At 36.2% G+C, this 20,990-nt stretch overlaps 2 protein-coding genes across 4 annotated transcripts in view; both read right to left on the bottom strand.

The window, feature by feature from the left end:
- Positions 1 to 1,895: 1,895 nt before the first annotated feature.
- Coa7 (Cytochrome c oxidase assembly factor 7) lies at positions 1,896 to 6,155 on the bottom strand. 2 transcript variants are annotated; one of them, XM_069813293.1, is made up of 2 exons: positions 6,033 to 6,155; positions 1,896 to 5,778 (listed from the first exon to the last, which is right to left on the bottom strand). In XM_069813293.1, exon 2 carries the CDS (start codon positions 5,757 to 5,759, stop codon positions 5,055 to 5,057), a length of 705 nt encoding a protein of 234 aa, XP_069669394.1. In that variant the 5' UTR covers positions 5,760 to 5,778; positions 6,033 to 6,155; the 3' UTR covers positions 1,896 to 5,054. The 2 variants fall into 2 exon arrangements, with proteins under 2 accessions (XP_069669394.1, XP_069669402.1); XM_069813301.1 differs by having other exon boundaries at positions 5,979 to 6,083.
- A 2,115-nt stretch (positions 6,156 to 8,270) lies between these two features.
- Positions 8,271 to 20,990, bottom strand: part of LOC138691366 (uncharacterized) — a 29,045-nt gene continuing 16,325 nt past the window's right edge. Inside the window, exon 3 of one of the 2 annotated variants that reach the window (XM_069813281.1) lies at positions 8,271 to 11,305. In XM_069813281.1, the coding sequence (XP_069669382.1) occupies positions 11,259 to 11,305 (47 nt within the window). In that variant the 3' untranslated portion in view covers positions 8,271 to 11,258. Of the gene's footprint in view, positions 11,306 to 17,513; positions 18,652 to 20,990 lie in introns of those variants that run through there. The other variant, XM_069813274.1, reaches the window with a different exon arrangement.

The following is a 20,990-nucleotide window of genomic DNA, read 5'->3' as shown; positions in this document are numbered from 1 at the left end:
GTGGGGTATGATGATAGAAACTGGATTAATCTTGCACAGGATAGGGACCGCTGGCGGGCTTATGTGAGGGCGGCAATGAACCTTCGGGTTCCTTAAAAGCCATTTGTAAGTAAGTAAGTAATATTAAAGGAGAAAAATTCGCTTCACCTCCGGGGATTGAACCCGGGTCCTTGGTTCTATATACCAAGTGCTCTAACCATTGAGTTACACCGAAGTTCAATCCACAGCACCAGATCGAATCCTTCTCCTCCAGTGTTTTTCCCTAGTTCGACATGTATGTTGACATTTTTATATTAAGTCAACTGCCATTATACAAGGAGTGCACTCAGTTGAGTGACTTGGTGGCCAGGATTCCACAGTAATATGCACTGTTGCTAGAAAAATCTACGTAAAGATTAATTTTTTTGGTCCTACACCCATATGTGCTACATGCTCTGTCCATTTCAAATGTCTGTATTTAATGTTCCTAATTAAATGTTTAAATTAAATTATTATTGGCATCATTGTGTCTTTTAAACTCTGAAATTTGAAACTAAGCCTTAATGTTTATGGATATTTTACATTTCTTTAATTTTATAAGCCATTTTGTTCTGATCATCTGCTACTGAGTAATTTGTAGCTGTACATTCAGCTATAACTTTATTTTAATTTATTTCAACAATTTTCACACTTAAAACGGTCACTTTGAATTTTAGAAAAACATTTTTTAATTCAAGCATTAATCCTTTTATTGATAAAACTATGAGAGGAAATTTCCAAGGAAAAATATGGTACCAAAGACATTAACAAACATTTTTTAGTGTAATTTACTGCTCTTTTACGTTTATAATGAATCATAAATAGTAAAAACTAATACAACACATGAATTAAATTATACAAACGAATGTTTTATTGGTTATTTAATGGCACTGTTATCTAGTGTCAATAGACAATGATATGGTATTTGGTGAGATGAATCCGACGATTCGGCATGAGATAACCTGTCATTCGTCTTACAATTGAAGGAAAAAACATAACCAGGCAATCAGCATAAGAATACAAAGGAATAAACTCTTCTTCTATCCTTCTCATTTCTACTTCGAGCTATTCTAAAATAAAGAAAATAAAACCAAATAACTTTGGACTTTCATCTTGCCTTGTCCGTCTCTCATATTCACATTGTTCAGATATTTTCCTCTATCTTCGGTGAAACTTGAATATGGCCAATATAGATAAGTACCATTGTGGCACACTGCTACCTGTCAAAGATCTTGGAGCTGTCACAGACTTCTGCCTGTCAGTTAGCTATTCCTCATCAAATCCTCTATACTTGTTATAAAATCGCTGTACAGCTCTCACAAATAGTGTAGTGCTTACATATATTCAAATAATGATAAGCACAGAAACGCCACTTTGTGGCACATTGTAAAATCACTTGGATAACCTAAAAATATTGAAAGTAGAGCATCCACCCGCCACCGAACGAATATTGCACACTTTTATCACTGCCAATGTGGTGCTTTAAATCAATTTTCAACACTTTTATCACAGCCACAACACATTTCAATTTTACTGCACTATATATGGAATTATCACTGCATTAACACATTGCTTAATGCATAAGACACACGTTTAATAAACTAAATGTAATTATGAAGAATGGAGACGAGTCGCCTGCCATCACATTCCACTTCTTCCACTGGGTGGCTCCCAACATGAAGTACATCAAGGAGGGCAACATTTACAAACGAAATGATACTAAACGTGAGGAATGTTACTACAGATATGTATTATGTGACAGGTTAGGTTAGGTGTGTAGTATTATGTGATAGGTTAGGTTAGATTTGATTGTATTATGTGACAGGTTAGGTTAGGTGTGTAGTATTATGTGACAGGTTAGGTTAGATTTGATTGTATTATGTGACAGGTTAGGTTAGGTGTGTAGTATTATGTGACAGGTTAGGTTAGATTTGATTTTTTTGGGTTATTTTACGACGCTGTATCAACATCTCAGGTTATTTAGCGTCTGAATGAAATGAAGGTGATAATGTCGGTGAAATGAGTCCAAGGTCCAGCACCGAAAGTTACCCAGCATTTGCTCATATTGGGTTGAGGGAAAACTCCGGAAAAAACCTCAACCAAGTAACTTACCCTTACCGGGATTCGAACCCGGGCCACCTGGTTTCGCGGCCAGACGCGCTGACCGTTACTCCACAGGTGTGGACAGGTTAGATTTGATTGTATTATGTGACAGGTTAGGTTAGGTGTATAGTATTATGTGACAGGTTAGGTTAGATTTGATTGTATTATGTGACAGGTTAGGTTAGGTGTGTAGAATTATGTGACAGGTTAGGTTAGATTTCATTGTATTATGTGACAGGTTAGGTTAGGTGTGTAGTATTATGTGACAGGTTAGGTTAGATTTCATTGTATTATGTGACAGGTTAGATTAAGTGTGTAGTATTATGTGAGAGGGGTTGACGACACTGAAAACCAGTCACATTCAGGAAATATGGCCATGATTTTTCATTCAAGCACGACGAATTTGGTATATAAGTAAAGTACGTATTTGGGGTGGGCTGGGTAAGCATACAGTTCTCCCAGTGATTAATCCAATTTCCACTACTCCATACTATAAATCCTAAGCATTTTCAAGGTATTTTAACAATTTTCTCTAGTGGCTGATTCATAAGTAACCTTCACAAAAAAAATGAAAAACAGCTCTGGCGAGCTCCACGGTAAAATATCAATTCATTTGCAGCGTATTTCTGGTCTAGGGAAAATACTCATCGTTTACTACAACACTCATACAAAGGCAAGTATTTTCCTTGGACCAAAAATACAATAAAAATATATGAAACTAGCACGCAGTTCCGATAATTCCGGAAGTGAAAATCTGCCATTACACCACCTTATTAGTCCACACCTTTGGAGTAACGGTTAGCGAGTCTGGCTGTGAAACCAGGTGGCCCAGGTTCGATTCCCAGTCGGGGTAAGTTACCTGGTTGAGGTTGACCCCAGACTCACTTCACCGGCATTATCACCTTCATCTTATTCAGACGCTAAATAACCTAAGATATTGATAAAGCGTCGTAAAATAACCTATTTAAAAAAACACCATATTACAGAACAGTACTGACATCACAAAACAAAAAATCACCAGTCTTTGCCCAGCGCTTGAAAATCCTGCACACATTCGTATATGCAAAGCATAACAAAAGCCCAAACTAACCTGCAACAGATTCATATATTATGCAAGGCACAGCGTGAGTGTACACTAGCATGAAACTTTCGTAATGTCACCAAAGTTATGTTGCTGTATCTGAAGAGAGCTCTAACACTTGTAAGATGTATAAGCAAATTACGAGGAACTAATTCAAAGCTAGTTTAGCTTCAAAAAAAAAAAAAAAAAAACGGTAATTTCCTAGTACCTGGTACTCGTTACATAGGTCGTTTTTATGTTTAACATATTTAGTATAACTTGTTGCTTATGGGCCATCCCAAACCCCGACCTCCACCTGTGTAGAGTGCCAGTCCTTATATACCCGTCAGTCAAGACCTTCTGACAAATAAAAGCAATTGACAATAGATATCTCAGTTGTGACAACCTCATAAATATCCTATCAATTGAATAATCGATCTTGCTACGTACAACATAATTATATTATATTATTATATTATCACCTTTGGGTTGAATGTACGAGTTACATTTTATAATGTGTTCTTTCTTGTTTTAGGGGGCTCTGCCCCGTAAAAACCCTCTTGGGGACTTGGCCCCCAAACCTTCGTGCAATTAATTAACCGGTCCATCACCTTTGGGTTGAAGGTACGAGTTACATTTTATGATGTGTTCTTTCTTGTTTTAGGGGGCTCCGCCCCCTAAAAACCCCTGTTGGGGACTTAGTCTCCAAACCCTCATGCAATTAATTTATAGTAGCCTAATAAACCGGTCCATCACCTTTGGGTTGAAGGTACGACTTATATTTTATGATGTGTTCTTTCTTGCTTTAGGGGCTCGGCTCTGCCCCCTAAAACCCCTATTGGGGACTTGGCCCCCAAGCCCTTGTGCAATTAATTTATAATAATTTATTAACCAGTCCATCACATTTGAGTTGAAGGTCCCGGTACATTCTTTAATAAATCACTGAAAAACAAATGTGAATATAATAATTATAGGATGTGGAGTGAGTACGAAATTATTATTTTTTGGCGCATCATTTTTACGTAAATAACGACAAATAAAAACTAACATGCCACATAACATTATTTTTAGAAATACAGGAAACATGCATGAATAATATTCACCATTCTTAATGATCGTGGGATAGAAAAAAAACATATGGAATAGAAATTACATACGTATAATAAACAATAAGCAAACCATCTTCGATTAATCATTTCAAAACAACGTGAATATAGCGTGCATTGTGTAGGAAAATAATTTCTTATATGTTGCTCCCAATGTGCATCATTGTTAACTTATGAAAACAAATTAAATTTAATATGGCACATAAACATTATTTGAAGAAAGATAGGAGATATTAAGTAATATTCATCGTTCTTAATGATCTTCGGATGGAAAATAACAATGAAATATGTATAAAATAGAAATTACATACAGGTGAGCATATAAAAAACATTAAGTAGAATCATTTATTTGATTAATAAGCTTAAATTACTCCAGGTTTAGTGTAAGAGTGGTCTATGTAACGAGTACTGGGTACTAGGAAAATACCAAAAAAACCTTATGTGGACCAAATTTGTGGTGAAATGGTTTCAGTGCACATTGCCGTGGCTCACTGAAGCTGTTCCTTTTTATTTTCTAGGTTATCCAAGTGATTTTATGAAGTGCTACGAAATGACGTTCCTATGCTTATCATTTAACATAGAAACAGATGTCATGCAAGCCTTGTTGCCAAGTTGCATAAGGAATTACCAAGAAATATAAAAGGTAGGCCGTCTGTTGAGCAAAATTAAACTACATTAACAGAGAAGTTGTATATTCAAAATATTTTCTTTACACTAGGCTATACGAAATAAGTAACAACACTATTGATTAACCTAAACTACTTTTTCTATACAGGTTTGTTGCCTTGCTGAAATGTTAGTGGTTGCTGCTGTTTCACAAGTTCGTCATGCAGTTCCATTGCTCTCTTCTTGTATTTCTCGGCCAGTTCCTCGTTTTTTGTCACACCATCACCTTTCCTATACATCTGGCTGAGGTTCACACACGCATAAACATTTCCCAGTTCACAACCTTTCTCTGAAAACTTACGAGCTTTTTCCATGTCTCTCTCTATATTCTCTTCCTTTATACCTGGTATGTATACGCCACCAATATAATAGCAACAGAAAGAATTATTCTTCTCACAACCCTTTTCAAGAAGTTCCAAACCTTTTCGAAAATCCTTTACGCTTTTTGCTCGTGGTCCAGAGCCCATGCACATTAATCCTGCATTGCGACAGGACTCGCTCACGCCTAATTCACATCCTTTAAGAAAGTAATCATAGGCCACATCTCGGTCCACAGATTGTTGACCTTTTCCCAAAATCTTGTACGTTCCAAACTTGTAACAACTCTGTCCATAATTATAGTCATCACAATTGGATTTGTATATCTTTCCAGCTTTCGTGTAATCTTTTTTTATACTTTCAATGAAATCACCCAATAGATGGCAAACTTCTGGTTTCTTTTCTTTAAAACATCCAAATCTATATTCTATACCTAAATTCTCTATAAATTCCTTCACTTGTGATTCCTCTTTTAAGTCAAAAGCCATGAGGAATAGATGTTGCACACTGTAATGAAAAATAAATACTGTATTTCACGTAAACATTAACATGTTATTAAGATTATGGTAAACATTACAACCTAACCTAATATTAATCAGCAGTCAGGAGCCGAGCAAATTTTAATGTAACGTAACCTATGTCGGCATGGAATAAAACACAAACTATATTTCAATTATTGGCATGGTGATAGGCATAATACGAATTACCATTATAAAAACAAAATAAACAACCACAACCTATTTTCGCAACCAAATACCCACCAACTGGATTACTATTAAACAATGCCGCCCCAATACCGACAGCCAACAAACAGTCCAACATTCCCAAAGTCACCGCGAAGAGGACTTAATATAGTCACCGCTTCCTTGATCTGACCGTGTGTACCATGTCACAGGGAAAAATATCTCTGATCACTGCCAGCAACTGTTGAAAATTTCCCGTTTCCAGAAAATGTTTTCCTTCTTAAACAATTTTTAAGCTTATTGATTTTATAAGATTATATAATAATTATGAGATGGTATTATCAGCATCACACTCCGACCGCCTTTTACCTCCGAGAAAGACATCCAATTTGGTAGGAGCAGAGCCTCTGGTAGGAGGCATGATGCACCTCGGTGCCACTGTGACAGTTATGGCAAAAAAGGAAAAATTCCATCACCATCCAGTATTGAACCCGGGACCTTTCAGTATGTAGTCAGTTGCTCTACCAACTGAGCTACCTGGTCACCTTTATATTCATACTGATGTAATTATTATAAATAAAATTTTTCTGAAAAATTTCTCCTTTCTTAAACTTTTTTTTTTACTTACCGGTACCGGTACTGATTTTATTTTTATGATAAGTACTCATGCAATTACTCACCTCTATTATCCGTGATAATGAAGGGGATGAAATGAACAGTTAATAGAAAAAAAAAGATAATGCATACCATAAAAAAATTTCATAAATGGAGCGGTAAATCAGAAATAGGTCAGTGCCAGTACCACAATTTTACATTACTCAATACTGGTACCCTGCTTTTGCCGGTAACACAATTTCACATTACTCAATACTGGTATCTGTTTTTCATTTCATTTATTGTATTCCATAGATCTTACATCAGCACTGAAGCTTTAAGATGTGGAACAAGTCATAACCCAAACAATACTCGATACATGATATTAACACTTTAAAATTATCAATAGTGTAAGCATTTGTTTGAAGATTATCGGTACTTAAACAAAAGCAGTTATACACAGTGGTGATATTCAAAAGGTTTAACAAACAGTTCTCTCATGTGTACCTATGTTAAACATAAATGGTATATGTCCATGGTATTTCCAAATATTACCTAGAAATAATTTAACAACCGGTTTGTCTGAACCAGTGCAAACCAGCCGAATATCACCACTGGTTATACGGTAATTCTCTGTGGCACATCTGCACCTAGTAACACTTTACTAATACCAGCTGAATTGTAAATCATATAATTAATTTTGGTGGGTGATTTCTTTAGTAAAGAGTACCATAGCAAAAAAAAACATTCAAGTAGGTATGGTACCAGTACCATTTTTCTGCATTTTGGATTGCTTTTTTCAGATAAACGTGCAATTTTAAAGACGTAAATTGTGACACTGTGCAACATTGTAATCAGTGGTTGAATGAACAGTAGTTTGTTAACCCCTTCACCGGACGTGTTTTGAGTTGCCTTCCACTTCAATTTTTAAAGTAAAATTGCATAAGAGAAAGTAAATTTCCAGAACTATCTTTAAACGCAATTTATGTTTATACTTATTATTTACATTTCTCGTTCTCTCCTCCATCTCTCTTTTTCTTAATTGGTTATTTTACGACGCTTTATCAACTACTATGGTTATCTACCATCTGAGTGAGATAAAGGTGATAATGCCAGTGAAATGAGTCCAGGGACCAGTTCCGAAAGTTACTCAGCATTTGCTTTTAATGAGTTGAGGGAAAAACCGGAAAAAACCTCAACCAGGTAACTTGTTCCAATCAGGATTTAACCCGGGCCTGCTCATTTCACAGTCAGGCATACTAACCATTATTCCACAGCGATGGATTCCATCACTCTTAACAAATGTATACACGAACTGTACATATCTGTTGACTTCGGGCAATAACTTTTCACAGTGTTTTCACAGTTCCATACAATTTAAAATTGCTATGAGGAACGAAAATTTGCATTTATTCGTAACAAATTTCTGAAAACTTCTGGAACAAAACTAAAATTCATTCAATCATTTATTAAAAGAATTCAATGTTCTCTTACAATGACTGAGGATATTACAAATTTACTGAGCACTTTTTCTAAAGTAGTACGTTACTAAATGTTTCATTTAAAACATTTTTTCATCGAAATATAAGCAAAACCAAGTAAAACTGTATTAAACTTTTCTGTCTGAGATATCTCAAAGATTAACATTCAGAAATTAATGTTCACCTTGTGTATTATTCTGTTTCTCACTGGTCACGTCATATTTAAGAAGCAGGTAAGAAATATTGGACCTTGCCAATTTTATTTAGAAATTTTAAGTTCATTCACACATCTTATACCAGACGTACTGGTTGTACGGCAGCAATACAAAACCTTTTACAATATGTATATTTCCAAAAGAATCTCTCTTATGCACCGCTATTGAAGAATTTTCTGACCGCATGTCAGGAGCCTACTGAAATATTTTTGCTTACCCAGGGGTGAAGATTTTACAACTTCCTGTTATAAAGTATTTTTGAATGGTGAAAAAAGACAATAAATTTATATGAAATAGGGAACAGAGATGGATATACTATAATGATCCCATAAACTTTGATACGGTATGTCTATTCCATTACTGAAAAAGAAAGAAAGAAAGCAAAAAAGAAACAAACAAACTATCCCATCCCCATAAAAACTCTCTCATTACTTTCAAGCAGATTGAGGGTATCAACATATCAAAAGTATCAAGACCCCAACCCTAGTATAAACATATGGCCCCAACAAAGTTCATCTTTCTTTACAGAATATTCAAAATGCGTAACGACAGTTAATTCTTTCTTTACAGAATATCGAAAATGCATATACAGAGTGTAACAAAAGTTTCTGTAACAGTATGTTAAAATTATTCTTTTGTTTAGTTTTCATTTTCTCAGTAACCATGGCCAAATTTTATAGTGTAGGAGTTGGTGCTACTTGATTGTGGTGTCATGCAATCCTTTAGTGATAATTTGGCTGAAAATGTGATATTTACCATCAAATATTTGAAAAAAAAAACTAAAATTGTCATTGTACCAGAAACTTTTGTTACACTCTAATTTATTTAATCTGACAGGATTAAGCCCATAGGGCCTTCTCTTTCATCCTACCAGATAGCACATACAAATACCACAAACAGTAGGCCTACAAACTACATTAAAGTTCAATACAGGATCAAGAGGATAAAAAAAAAAAACTATAGAAGAGTAATTATTAAGCTAATAAAGGAAAAAAAGAAAGTTGAATTAACAGTAGTAGCATTGATGATAGTGACGATGATGATGATGATGATGATGATAATTTAGGCTTGTAATGTTGGGGACCGATAGGGAGCATTACGATGGTTTAAAGTTTACTGTCCGTTCACCAGTCAGTACTCTAGCATGCATAAACAGTGTACCTGCTGAATACTCCGTTTGCCAGTCACTACTGTAGCATGCATAAACATGCGATGTAGAGTGAAATTTTCCTCGATATAGAAATTGTTTTCGTGATAATCGGAGAAGATTCACCTTTGAGGCACTGAAGATGTATATACGGATCCTAAAGGAAAGAAGGAAATTCAAACCCATGAATAATTCTATGATAATGCTTCTGCACGTAACAAAAGGTAGGTAAAATTATATCTTTGTAATGCTATATAGTTTATATTTACTTTTAGAGCTGTCTAGATGTGTTTATGTTTACCTTATTATTCCCGTAATCGTTCACAGGACCAAGTCAATGATCTCATACTAGCTCACGTGCCCGCCTATGTACCATGCTGCAGTCAACTGTGTAATTGGTCCCCAACATTACAAGCTTAGTGATGATGATGATGATGATGATGATTTTTTTTAAGTTAGTGGGTTATTTTACGACGCTTTATCAACATCTTTGGTTATTTAGCATCTGAATGATATGAAGGTGATAATGCCGGTGAAATGAGTCTGCGGTCCAGCACCGAAAGTTACCCAGCATTTGCTCGTATTGGGTTGAGGGAAAACCCCGGAAAAAACCTCAACCAGGTAACTTGCCCCGACAGGGAATTGAACCCGGGTCACCTGGTTTCGCTGACCATTACTCCACAGGTGTGGACGATGATGATGATGATGATGATGATAATGATGATGATAAATACATTTCTGGTATATATTAAGGCTAAAACTGACAATAGCATAATTTTATTACACTATTATATATTATGGGCCAACCTGGAGTTGCGTAAGCTGACAAGTGTTTAACAAGCAATTCCATGAACTAGAATGTGATTCTTTAATTTAAATTTGCATTTTGATACTGTCCGAGTCTTTCTTTACAGAATATCCAAAACACATAACCACAGTTAAGTCTTTACAGAATATCCAAAATACATAACCACAGTTACGCCTTTCTTTACAGAATATCCAAAACACGTAACCACAGTTGAGTCTTTACAGAATATCCAAAATACATAACCACACTTAAGTCTTTCTTTACATAATATGTAAAAATGCATAATCACAGTCTGTAAGAAAATGTTATATTTTATTCACACTTGTGAGATAACCCAGGATCCTGTGCAGGAATTTTTAAAGGAGGAAAGGGGGGTTTGAAGAGAGTAAAACATAATTGTTTTTCAAAAAGTGGTTTACAATAAACTTTTAAATAAACCGTTTACTAATAATGATATCATGACTTAAATTGTATACACCTCCGGTATTATATATAATATTGAAATACTGTATATACCGGTACACAAACACTCCATGCATATTTTTCCGGAATTTAGCGAAGAAAAACTGAGGTGCGCGCATTATTTGAAACACAAATTATGGCCAGTTTTATGTTTCTTTTTCTAATTTTCTCAACTAAAATTAGGATGCGCAGATTATTCGATGGCTTATAATATATGGTATTTCACTATTTTGCTTTCTGACTTGATGATTTCTTCGCAAATGAAGGGAGAGGTTAAAACCCTTAAATCCCAAACCCCTTACTTTACGCACGGCCTTGGGATATAACCAAAAGTGAATAAAACAGTTTTTCCACTAATGTTGCTCTTCTTTATGATAAAGAAGTACATAATCACAGTCTAGAAACGTTACTTCTTCTTTAGAGTAACTTCATTAATGCTTTATCACAGCCACCGGTCTTTTTGTATAAAACAATATATATTCACTGTATAGTGATATGTTATCCATTTTTGTTGGCAGCATATTTTTACTATCACAGCCATATGCCACAGTATCTTTCTTTGTACCGGTACCTTAAACTACTTATAGTCACAAAATGCTACATATTCCCATGTTGAATGTTGGTATCAATGTAATTTGATGCACCTGAAACAAAATAAAATTACGACATTGTTAGAGACTCGACAAAGATACTAACACTGCTAGATGCAGTTGTACACTGGCAGTTTTTAACTAGACACGAAGATTCGATCATTAATAGTGTAGGGTGGAAAAGTAACTGTGGAAGAAATTATCTTCGAGTAGTGGGGATTCTCTATCATCATTTCACTATTGCTCCATTAATGCTATACCATTACAGCATAGCCTGTGAACAGTCCATGTAGTATAAAAAGTTCTTTAAATAAAGAATTACAATTATCATCTTATCATACTGGTATATGACTACCGCCTGCAGATTAGGTTTGTTGACAAAGAATTACAATAAAATTACATTTCTCAACTCAATGCCTTTGAACAGCTTCTGTACTTTAAAAAGTCTGTTAAATAAAAAAAATTACTGGTACAATTGAAAGGTAAAAAGGGGGGGGGGGGACATAGTCCAAAAACATAAATTTTCAAGAGAAACAAAAAACTATCAGACATGGGCATTGTTGATGCTTCAAGTAGGCCTATGAAATTCACCATGCCATTTTTTAAGGTGTTGTAGAAGCTTAGGAAAATTGAAGTATACATATAACTTAAATTGCCTCATAGAAATGCATGTGTAAATGTAGGTAACTGTGGACAATGGTTGTTTTAAGAAAAAATACTCTGTTGTGGCTGAAGTGTGCCTCTCATTTAATCTTTTTCTTTATTATATCCTGTTTCTTCTCCTTTTATTGCTTACGTTTCTTTCATGGGGTTGCTTCTGGACCTAAAGATGACTCCATAACTAATACAACAATTTGTGTGCTAAAGTATTTTTCTCTGAAGTGGCTTTTGCTGCATACATAAGAAGCAGTACTGCCAATCTATTACAGTTTAAAATTGTATGGATAAATGTTTAATGATGATATGAATAGGATATTTTTTAATGCTACCATCATCCTGGGCAATGACAGTTTTCACAAAAAAAAAAAAAGTCTTTGGACTATGGTTGTTTTATGAAAACCACTGAAAATTTGCACTCCTATAATATAAGACTATGTTTTTTTTTTCTTTTTTCTTTCCCTCCCCCCCACTAACAACTAATTCAGTACATGGCCACTACAATACGCTCACATCTCAAATTTGCATTTTTTTGGACTATGTTTCCTTTTTAAAAGAAAAACTCTTCAATTGTAATTGTCATTTCAATGTCTCTGAGTTCTGCACTGTACAGTATGTAGTTGAAAGTTTCATTAATAAAGAATTACAATACTCTGACGTATAAGTAACTAGATCTTCTCCTAAGTATAGCGAATGCAATTTTTAAATTGACCGTCACATAAAAATGCAACTCACTAATTTAGGGCATCAGCTGTACCACTAACCAAATTTATATGGCAAATCGTCAAGTGTCACTCTAAGGGTTATAATAAACGTTTCTATGCTCCAATACCAATAACTGAGTGCTTTATTTAGGCGTGTTTAATTAAAAACAGATACTATTTGAATTATCACTTAATGAAGTATTCCATAAAATGTACAGTATACAGCTATATACAGTGGAAACGAAAGGGGTGGACTGGATGATTAATCGAAAAAAATGGGATAAACTGTACTATAACCTACATCAAGTGGATAATACATACAGTTTCGCAATTTCCCTCGTGGTCTTGTGTCTAATATGCTATAACAGTGAAACAGATGTTCGCTAATTTAATTTCCATTGTCAACAAGGGGTTTTTAAGGGCCAAGGAAACTCCTTATACTGACTATCTGCAGAAAGATAGAATTAGTGGAGATCTCGTGTTGTAAATTTATATATTTGATACACTTTATCCTTATTTTTTAATAAATCGCGCACAGTTGTAACACCAATTTCGTAATCTGACGCGAGAGGAGCCACAGCTTCTCCTTTTCAAAACCGCTCAATTATTTGAACTTTTTTTATATACCGATACTTAGCAAAACACTTTTTCTTTCGACACCATGGAAGACATTTTACATAGAAGTTATATGGTATGGCCACAGGGAAGGAATTGGAATGGAATTTAACTGAGGGGGCACAGATGGTCCAGCACTGCGACCTATTGAGATCTATTGTGCTAACCCTTGATATGGAATGAGTTGCGTGTCACAGATCCCCTACGCGCACCGCCCTAACCACATAATTCCCTTAACGACCGGTCCCTACTGCCGACAGAATCCATATACCATTCCTGCTTCGGCAAATTCCCCCAAGGCTGCTCTGTCGGTCCGAGGTAATACTCCCCCCCCCCCCGAGTAGGTCCGCCTCAGGTGCCATTACAGAAGCCATCCAACATTGCTGAACTACATTCCACGGAGGCTGGTCGAGAGAGTCAGCAGCTTCAGGAGGCCACCGGTAGAGTGATCTGAAAAACCAGAAATGGGATGATGAGGAAAGGATGATGGGGGAGGAAAGAAAGCGGCGAAGATGAGTGGGGTTCTAATCGCCTGATAAAGTTACCTGATATTCATCCATAGGAGTGAGAGAAAAAACCCCAAAAAAAACATCTCCCTTGGCCACAGGGATAATAGGACAAGGACTGGATGATGCACGGATTTGCTATAAATTGTGTGAAAGTTCTTGGGTCATTTCTTTGAAAGCAAATATGATGATTATTTTACAAGTTGCAAAAACACTCAGAAGTAACTACTCCTGATGCTGGCAGCGACAGCAGTATTGTGTAAGGTTTGAGGCTTGTAATAGAAAAATAATTGGATAATCCGCTGATCGGTTAATAGAATGTCGGATAATTGTGGTTGTATTGTATGTTTACATTTGATGATAATTTATATTTTTCTTTCACACTTTTGACTACCACATAGCAGTGGATCATGTATCACCAGTAGTATGCGTACTATAGGTTGAGGACAGCTAGTCTACATTAAGAAGTATTGTGCAGTCTCCCATTATACGTTCTGTAGATTCTTTCTGCGCAGCACGTCTGCGATACTTACCATCGACAAATGCTGCCCTGATGAACAAAGCTGAGGCGTCCAACCAAAGTTGAAGTGATCCATGTCCGCTCTTGTAGAAATGAGATCTAACTTCTTCAGTCCTCTTCCTATTCTTTTCTTTAACTGATATAGAACCTCAAACGCCTTTCTAAGGTGACTTTGTGCTTCTACAGCAGTTATATAGTCACCCATTAAAACTTTCAGTCACAAATATTGATGTCTCTAATTAATAATGTTTTAGCTCTTTACTTAACAATAAGGACCGTATTTTTTGGTAATAGCAATATGCACGAAATTTTCCACAATTACTTCTTCTGTTGCCTTTACCTCTCTAGATACATAAATACCATATTTAAGCAAAGCAAACTCACGAAATAAAGCGAGATTTTGATTATCCGAAATGTGTTAATCTCTCGAGGAGACGGCCTCCAGATATGGAGGGTAGCTGTGAATATATTGAATAAGCAGTTGCGGACAGCCGATGAGGGGTGGTCCTCCAGCTTGGGGGTTGGGCGAAGGGCTAACAACCCATCACCGTAAAAAACAGCTTGTTACGAATCCTTCAAATAAGCCTCGGAATGGGACTGATTCTCTGGCACGACCACAGCAAAGGATAAGGTTTTGAGCCAGAAATGCATATAGAGTGTTAGTTGGGAGACCGGAGGGAAAAAGACCTTTAGGGAGGCCGAGACGTAGATGGGAAGATATTAAAATGGATTTGAGGGAGGTGGGATATGATGATAGAGAATGGATTAATCTTGCTCAGGATAGGGACCAATGGCAGGCTTATGTGAGGGCAGCAATGAACCTCCGGGTTCCTTAAAAGCCAGTAAGTAAGTGTTAATAACCACAAATATACCCCCTCTATTGTAAAATCTATGAAATATGTACCAAAATTGTATTCAACATTGTTAAAAACATGTTTGTGACTTTTGTTTCAGTTACTTTGTCAATCACTTTGTAACGCCAATATTTCTGTATTATATCTACGAATATGGTGCATTCTCACTTCTACTATTTCTGTGACTATTGGAAAAAGAGATTGCTTTCTGTAGTAGACTGCAGCAAAAACTTCTTCAATCTTTGCTGCAATATGTTATGCACTGAATTATTATCAACTTTTAAATTAATTAAATTTGTCTGTATATTGCACGTAAATGTATAGCTTTGTCTTTCTTAGAAATGCATCATAAACCTTTTTTTTTTAATTAATTGCGGGTAGTGACTGTTCGTCATTCACCCATATAAAGCCAGTTGTGGAAACCAATTTACCCACAAAGTCATTGCCCAGGGTGCATCATAGGAGGTTGGTCTATGCTATATCAGCGAGATGATTGAGATTTGTTGGGATGCTACAGGGGAACCGAAGTTACCTGAACCATAGGCTTGTCCAACACAATTGATAAATCAGAGGTACACTGGGGATCAAACTCGGATCTACAGGATTATAAGTCCAGCACTCTAGCCACTAGGCCACTCTTACAACATATTAATAAGCACATTTATCATTTAATTTACATTAACAATTTTAATCCCTTTCACCATGACGTGAACACAAAGTAGCAGGCAGCTGAAGGGAGATAGAATATCGTCGTCGTTCCTGCAATAACTTCTTTGTGCAAAATATACAATTTTTCAGTAGGAAGAAAAAACACATTTATTCATCCTATGGCAGCCATACATAGAAGACTGTGAAATCTTACATTTTCGAAACAAAGAAATATAATGAATTTAAATACTATTATAGTCACAATCATGCCATGGTATGAAAGAAAAATTACACAACCTCGAGCGGGAATCGAACCTGCGACTTCCTGGTCTCTGGTCAGGCACTCTACCACTGAGCTATATGATCGTGACTATAATAGTATTTAAATTCATTAATATGTTACATCAACGGACGTATATACGTCACCAAACATCGTAAGATGAAGATTACATTTGTAAAGAAATATAATTACATATAGGAGATTTTATTATTTGCTGTATCACTATTTAAGTTATTTAATAGAGCAAAAATCTGAAAATCGATAAATATGTCACATAGGAGTTATTGCAGGAACAACGACGATACATCAATACACGTGTTGCTTATGAAACCAACACTCAAACAAAATGTTTAATGTTATGTCGGGGGTTCGCTATTGTATTTCATTGGCAGATTAAATAATGTTCTTCATAGTAACTAAATTATTCTAAAAATCTCTGGATATTCAACAGATGTAAAAAAAAAAAAAAAAAATTCATGACATTCTGGAGACAAATTTTACAGTGTGGCCGAGAAGTCCCTGTAGCCCTTATGCATGGTTTATCACGTATGACACAATCGCCTGCTCACATCTCTCACGGCATGCCTACCGCATACGTCTAGCACAGTTGCTGCATCACGGCCCGGCTTGTCTCCCCTGAATTGTACATAAACCAAGAAGTAATGTGACTAGATTAAGCTTACCTTTATCTACAGGTGTTCAAAATGACGACTCTCTGCTGCTAGAGAAGCCTGGCACATTTTGAACACGTTATTAAACACTTTGACGAATTTTTGCTACCGAAATTGTTGAAATCGCAATTACTGAAATGCTAAGCGAAGCAACGATTTTCTCGGACCTCTTTCTAAGGCCGCTCCTATCTCGTCTAATTTTTCCTCGGTTAGAATGTTTGGTTTTCTAGTTTTCTTTATGTTTAACAGGGATACAGTCTCTTTAAAGTTTTCTAGTAATCTGCATATTGTCGATTTATTGGGAACATGTGCTCCGGGAAATAAAAGCAAGCTGACATTCCACATACGACTCTGTTCTTGCATAGTTTAACACAATAAACATTCATTGCAGTGTATAACATAGTGAACGAAGCTATACACAATAAGAATGAACAAATGTGTACTCAATCACACAGCAAATGAAACTGAACAAGGCTGAGTAATATGCACTGTTTACAGCTAAGGCGCCTGCAAGACTAATCTTGTTACGAGAAACAGGGGAGATCACCAGCTGTGCAATCAGTGGATGCTGTCTTCCTGCAGGGTACGGACATGCCGAAGATGTCTTGCTGCTCGCGGTTGAGATTTACATCACAGTAGAGGTCGATGTCGCGATCTAAATCGATGACGGATGAACATACCGGAGAAGTTTATCCTTTCAGTGTTCTGCGCTCTCTCTCTCAGTGGACTGAGGTATTTTTCTGGATCATCTCTCAACTTTGTATAATTCTTGTATGACTACAGTTATTATTTAACACATACATGAGAATGTCTCTTGATACATTTCAGTATATTTATGATCTTGCTGAATCAAAAATTGGTACATTCAAGTACAACTACCACCATACAAATCCAATTCTAGCTGAAGACATACTGGTCGTGACCGTAAGGTAAGAAAATTGCATCAAATGCAAACATATATAATTAAATTTAAACATAATGTTGTAAACAAGAACATAATTCTATAAATGTACAGCTTTTTTACAATGTTGTTTTAACACAGACTAAAGAAATACATTCTCAATAAGTATGTAATAAGTTCCGTAATTCATGTTTTGTGTTGAATATTAATACTGCAGTAATTTAGCCTCTATTTTCAAAGTATGAGATTAATGTTTTAAATAGGAGGTCTAGTTGCAGGAGGAAAAAATTTAAAGAAAACATAATTATGACTTGTACTTTTGCAAGTAGTTTGCTTCAAGATACTGCTTGTTATAAACTGGTATAATAGTTCCAAACAGACATTGGGAGTTGTAATGGGATGATCCAGGATAGCATTCATTTCTATTTGGTTGAAGTGTAGTAGGTGAGGTCCCGTGCTGAGAGGATTGCTGTTCAGGAAAGACAAGTTCAAATAATGTTTGTTGCATTTTCATTCGAAAAATAAATTTGTCTTTTGGTGATAATTTCTTCACGTGAGGGAAAAGAGAATTGAAGAATCCTACATCCTCGTCGTTGTGGTCGCGAGATATTGCATTCTTTCTCAGTGCAAGCCTCTTTTTTCTCAAATGAATAAGTTGTTTACCAATCTGGGCTTGGGGGGTTAATAGTCTTTTGTAGCCTGTTTTTGTCACAGCATATCCCGAACCTGAAGCAGTATGGAATGACGTTGGTGATGAATTTGGAGGATCCAATGGTGTCGCAGCTCGAGATGCATGATTCAGATCAGGGGAAGGGCTTGTCAAATCGGTATAATTTTCCGAGTCACTGTCAGCAGTGTTAACTTCTAAAAGAGTTGACGACTCTTCGTATAACTCTGTCAAATCACCGACGGGTGAATTGATCTTGAATGAAGAACAACTACCACTCTCATCGGATGCAGCATCTCCTGATCGAGTCTCATTCTTTTTCGGTTGTTTACCAAAATCTTGCCTAAGATTCTTCCAGCAATGTCCTACTTCAGTTTCTGAAAATTAAATTTTAAATTTCTTTTTAATAATTTCATAAATCTTTATGGTGAAATTCAATATAGTTTAATTGTTACAGATACCTCGCAACTGGATGCAGTTTCAAAACCTTGGCCTTTTCATTTCGAATGGGAAGCACCACAATTGGAAATATTATAAAGCAAGTGTGTAAAGTTCTATGGGAAACTCTGCAACCATTCGCATGACACAATCTATAACATCAGATTTTATAAGGACTGCTGAACAATATAAAAATCGCAAATCAAGCTTTCAGGTATAACTCCTTGTAAAGTTGATTTGAATAATTTCGAGGGAAAAATTGTTCCGGGGCCAGGTATCGAACCCGGGACCTTTGGTTTAACGTACCAACGCTCTACCAAATGAGCTATCCAGAAACTCTACCAGACACCGATCCAATTTTTCCCTCTATATCCACAGACCTCAAAGTGGGCTGACACTAACTCTTTATACCTGAAAGCTTGATATGCATAATACACGTCACTGTTCGTTAACAGAAAGCCACAATTTAAGTCACACAGAGTTAGTGTGCACTCAACTTTGGTTGCTTGACAGCTGTCAGCCCACTTTGAGGTCTGTGGATATAGAGGGAAAAATTGGATCGGTTTCTGGTAGAGTTCCCAGGTAGCTCAGTTGGTAGAGCGTTGGTACGTTAAACCAAAGGTCCCGGGTTCGATACCTGGCCCCGGAACAATTTTTTCCTCGAAATTATTCAATATAAAAATCTTTGAGAATTCCCACATTGCATCGGAGCACTCGATGGCAAACATATTCGGATAAAATGTCCACCCCACTCCAGGTTTTTAATTATACAATTTTTTTATATTGTTTTACAAGGACTAGTTGACGATCGCTATAGATTCATTTGAATTGATGTTGGAGGAAACAGGAAGCAGAGCGATGGAAGAACATTTCGGGCTTCAACACTCCCGAAATTATTAGAAACAAATAAGCTAGGAATTCTAGAAGAAAAGAACCAATCAAACTCTAATCAAAAGGTTCCTCATATTTTTATCGGTGATAAAGCCTACCCAATGAAAAGAAAATCTAATGAAACCATATTCAGGAAAAACATTGGACGAATCACAGGAAACATTCAACAAATGATTATCGAAAGCTGAGAAAACAGTAGAATGCACCTTTGGTAATCTGTTTGCTAAATGGCGAATTTTGGCTGGAGTCATTGAAACAAGTGAAAAAAAACTGCTGACAGTGTGATGAAAGCAATTTATATTCTGCACAACACAATCACTGACAAAGAAGGATATTTGTTGAATGTTTCAGATCTTCTTTTCATCCCAACCAGATGCAATTTACAACGAACGAGACCACACAATTCAACAACACATAGAGCTAAAATAATTATAAACAAATTAACAGATTATTTTGTAGGTAATCCTTTAACACGTCAACATCAGATTATTAACTATACAGTGAAGTCAGAATTTGATGAGAGTTCGAACAGTGGCGGCTTCTCAAAGGGGTTGCAGGTTTGTACACCCCCCCAGTAATGTTCCTAATCTCCCGGCTTTGTTATTATTAAAAATATAACTTTATTTTACAATTTTCATTCATGACTATCTGCAGTTGGTGTCTTGTTTTCTACATCTGCAAGAGCCTCCAAGCCTCTTGGTTTGCAAAGATGTTGAAAACCTAGGGAAGGTAGTTTATAGAGATGTTCGGCTAATGCGGGGACAGGGGGTTAGAGGCGTGGTCTACTGCTTTCCTCATTGAGAACAGTTTGTCGCACTCCCTGGCATGGACACCAACGTCAGTGCAGAAGAAACTAAATTCACTGGGAAAGTATCTGTTTCAACAAGACATTTGTCCGAAGCAATAAGCATGAAAAATGTATTCATTCAGCTTGTGCAAGGAACAGTCGCATATTTCGCATATTACTTTCTCAACTTACATGCACATAAACGGCACAATACATAAAGGAGCTTGTATTTTGTTTTAAAGTTCTAAGAGTTGTCGTTCTGGCAATAAGTGCTGCTATCTCCCAACAGCCTACGAAAGCTACATTTGAATTTTATGAACGAAAACGTTGCACTTGGAACTTGGTAGCATTCTGATGACGATTCTGTGCTCAAATGTTTTTTATGAGGGTAAATCGCAATAAAGAGAGCTCCGCCCACTACCCCTTCCACTTTTGGACTTTCTGTATAAATGGGTAATGCTTGTATTTAGTCATTTTACTTATTAATTGCATATAAATTAGCTTTATATGTATACGCCCTCAGGTATACACGGTTTTAAACTTTAAAGTAAAGTATGTTTAACTCCTCTTCGATATCCATTGTGCACCACCATATTTTCA

This window comes from Periplaneta americana, chromosome 2 (genome assembly GCF_040183065.1).
Source record: "Periplaneta americana isolate PAMFEO1 chromosome 2, P.americana_PAMFEO1_priV1, whole genome shotgun sequence".
Classification (NCBI taxonomy): Eukaryota; Metazoa; Arthropoda; class Insecta; order Blattodea; family Blattidae; genus Periplaneta; species Periplaneta americana.
Note: the sequence above shows the minus strand (reverse complement) of the source record. Positions and strands in the feature narration are given on the sequence as shown.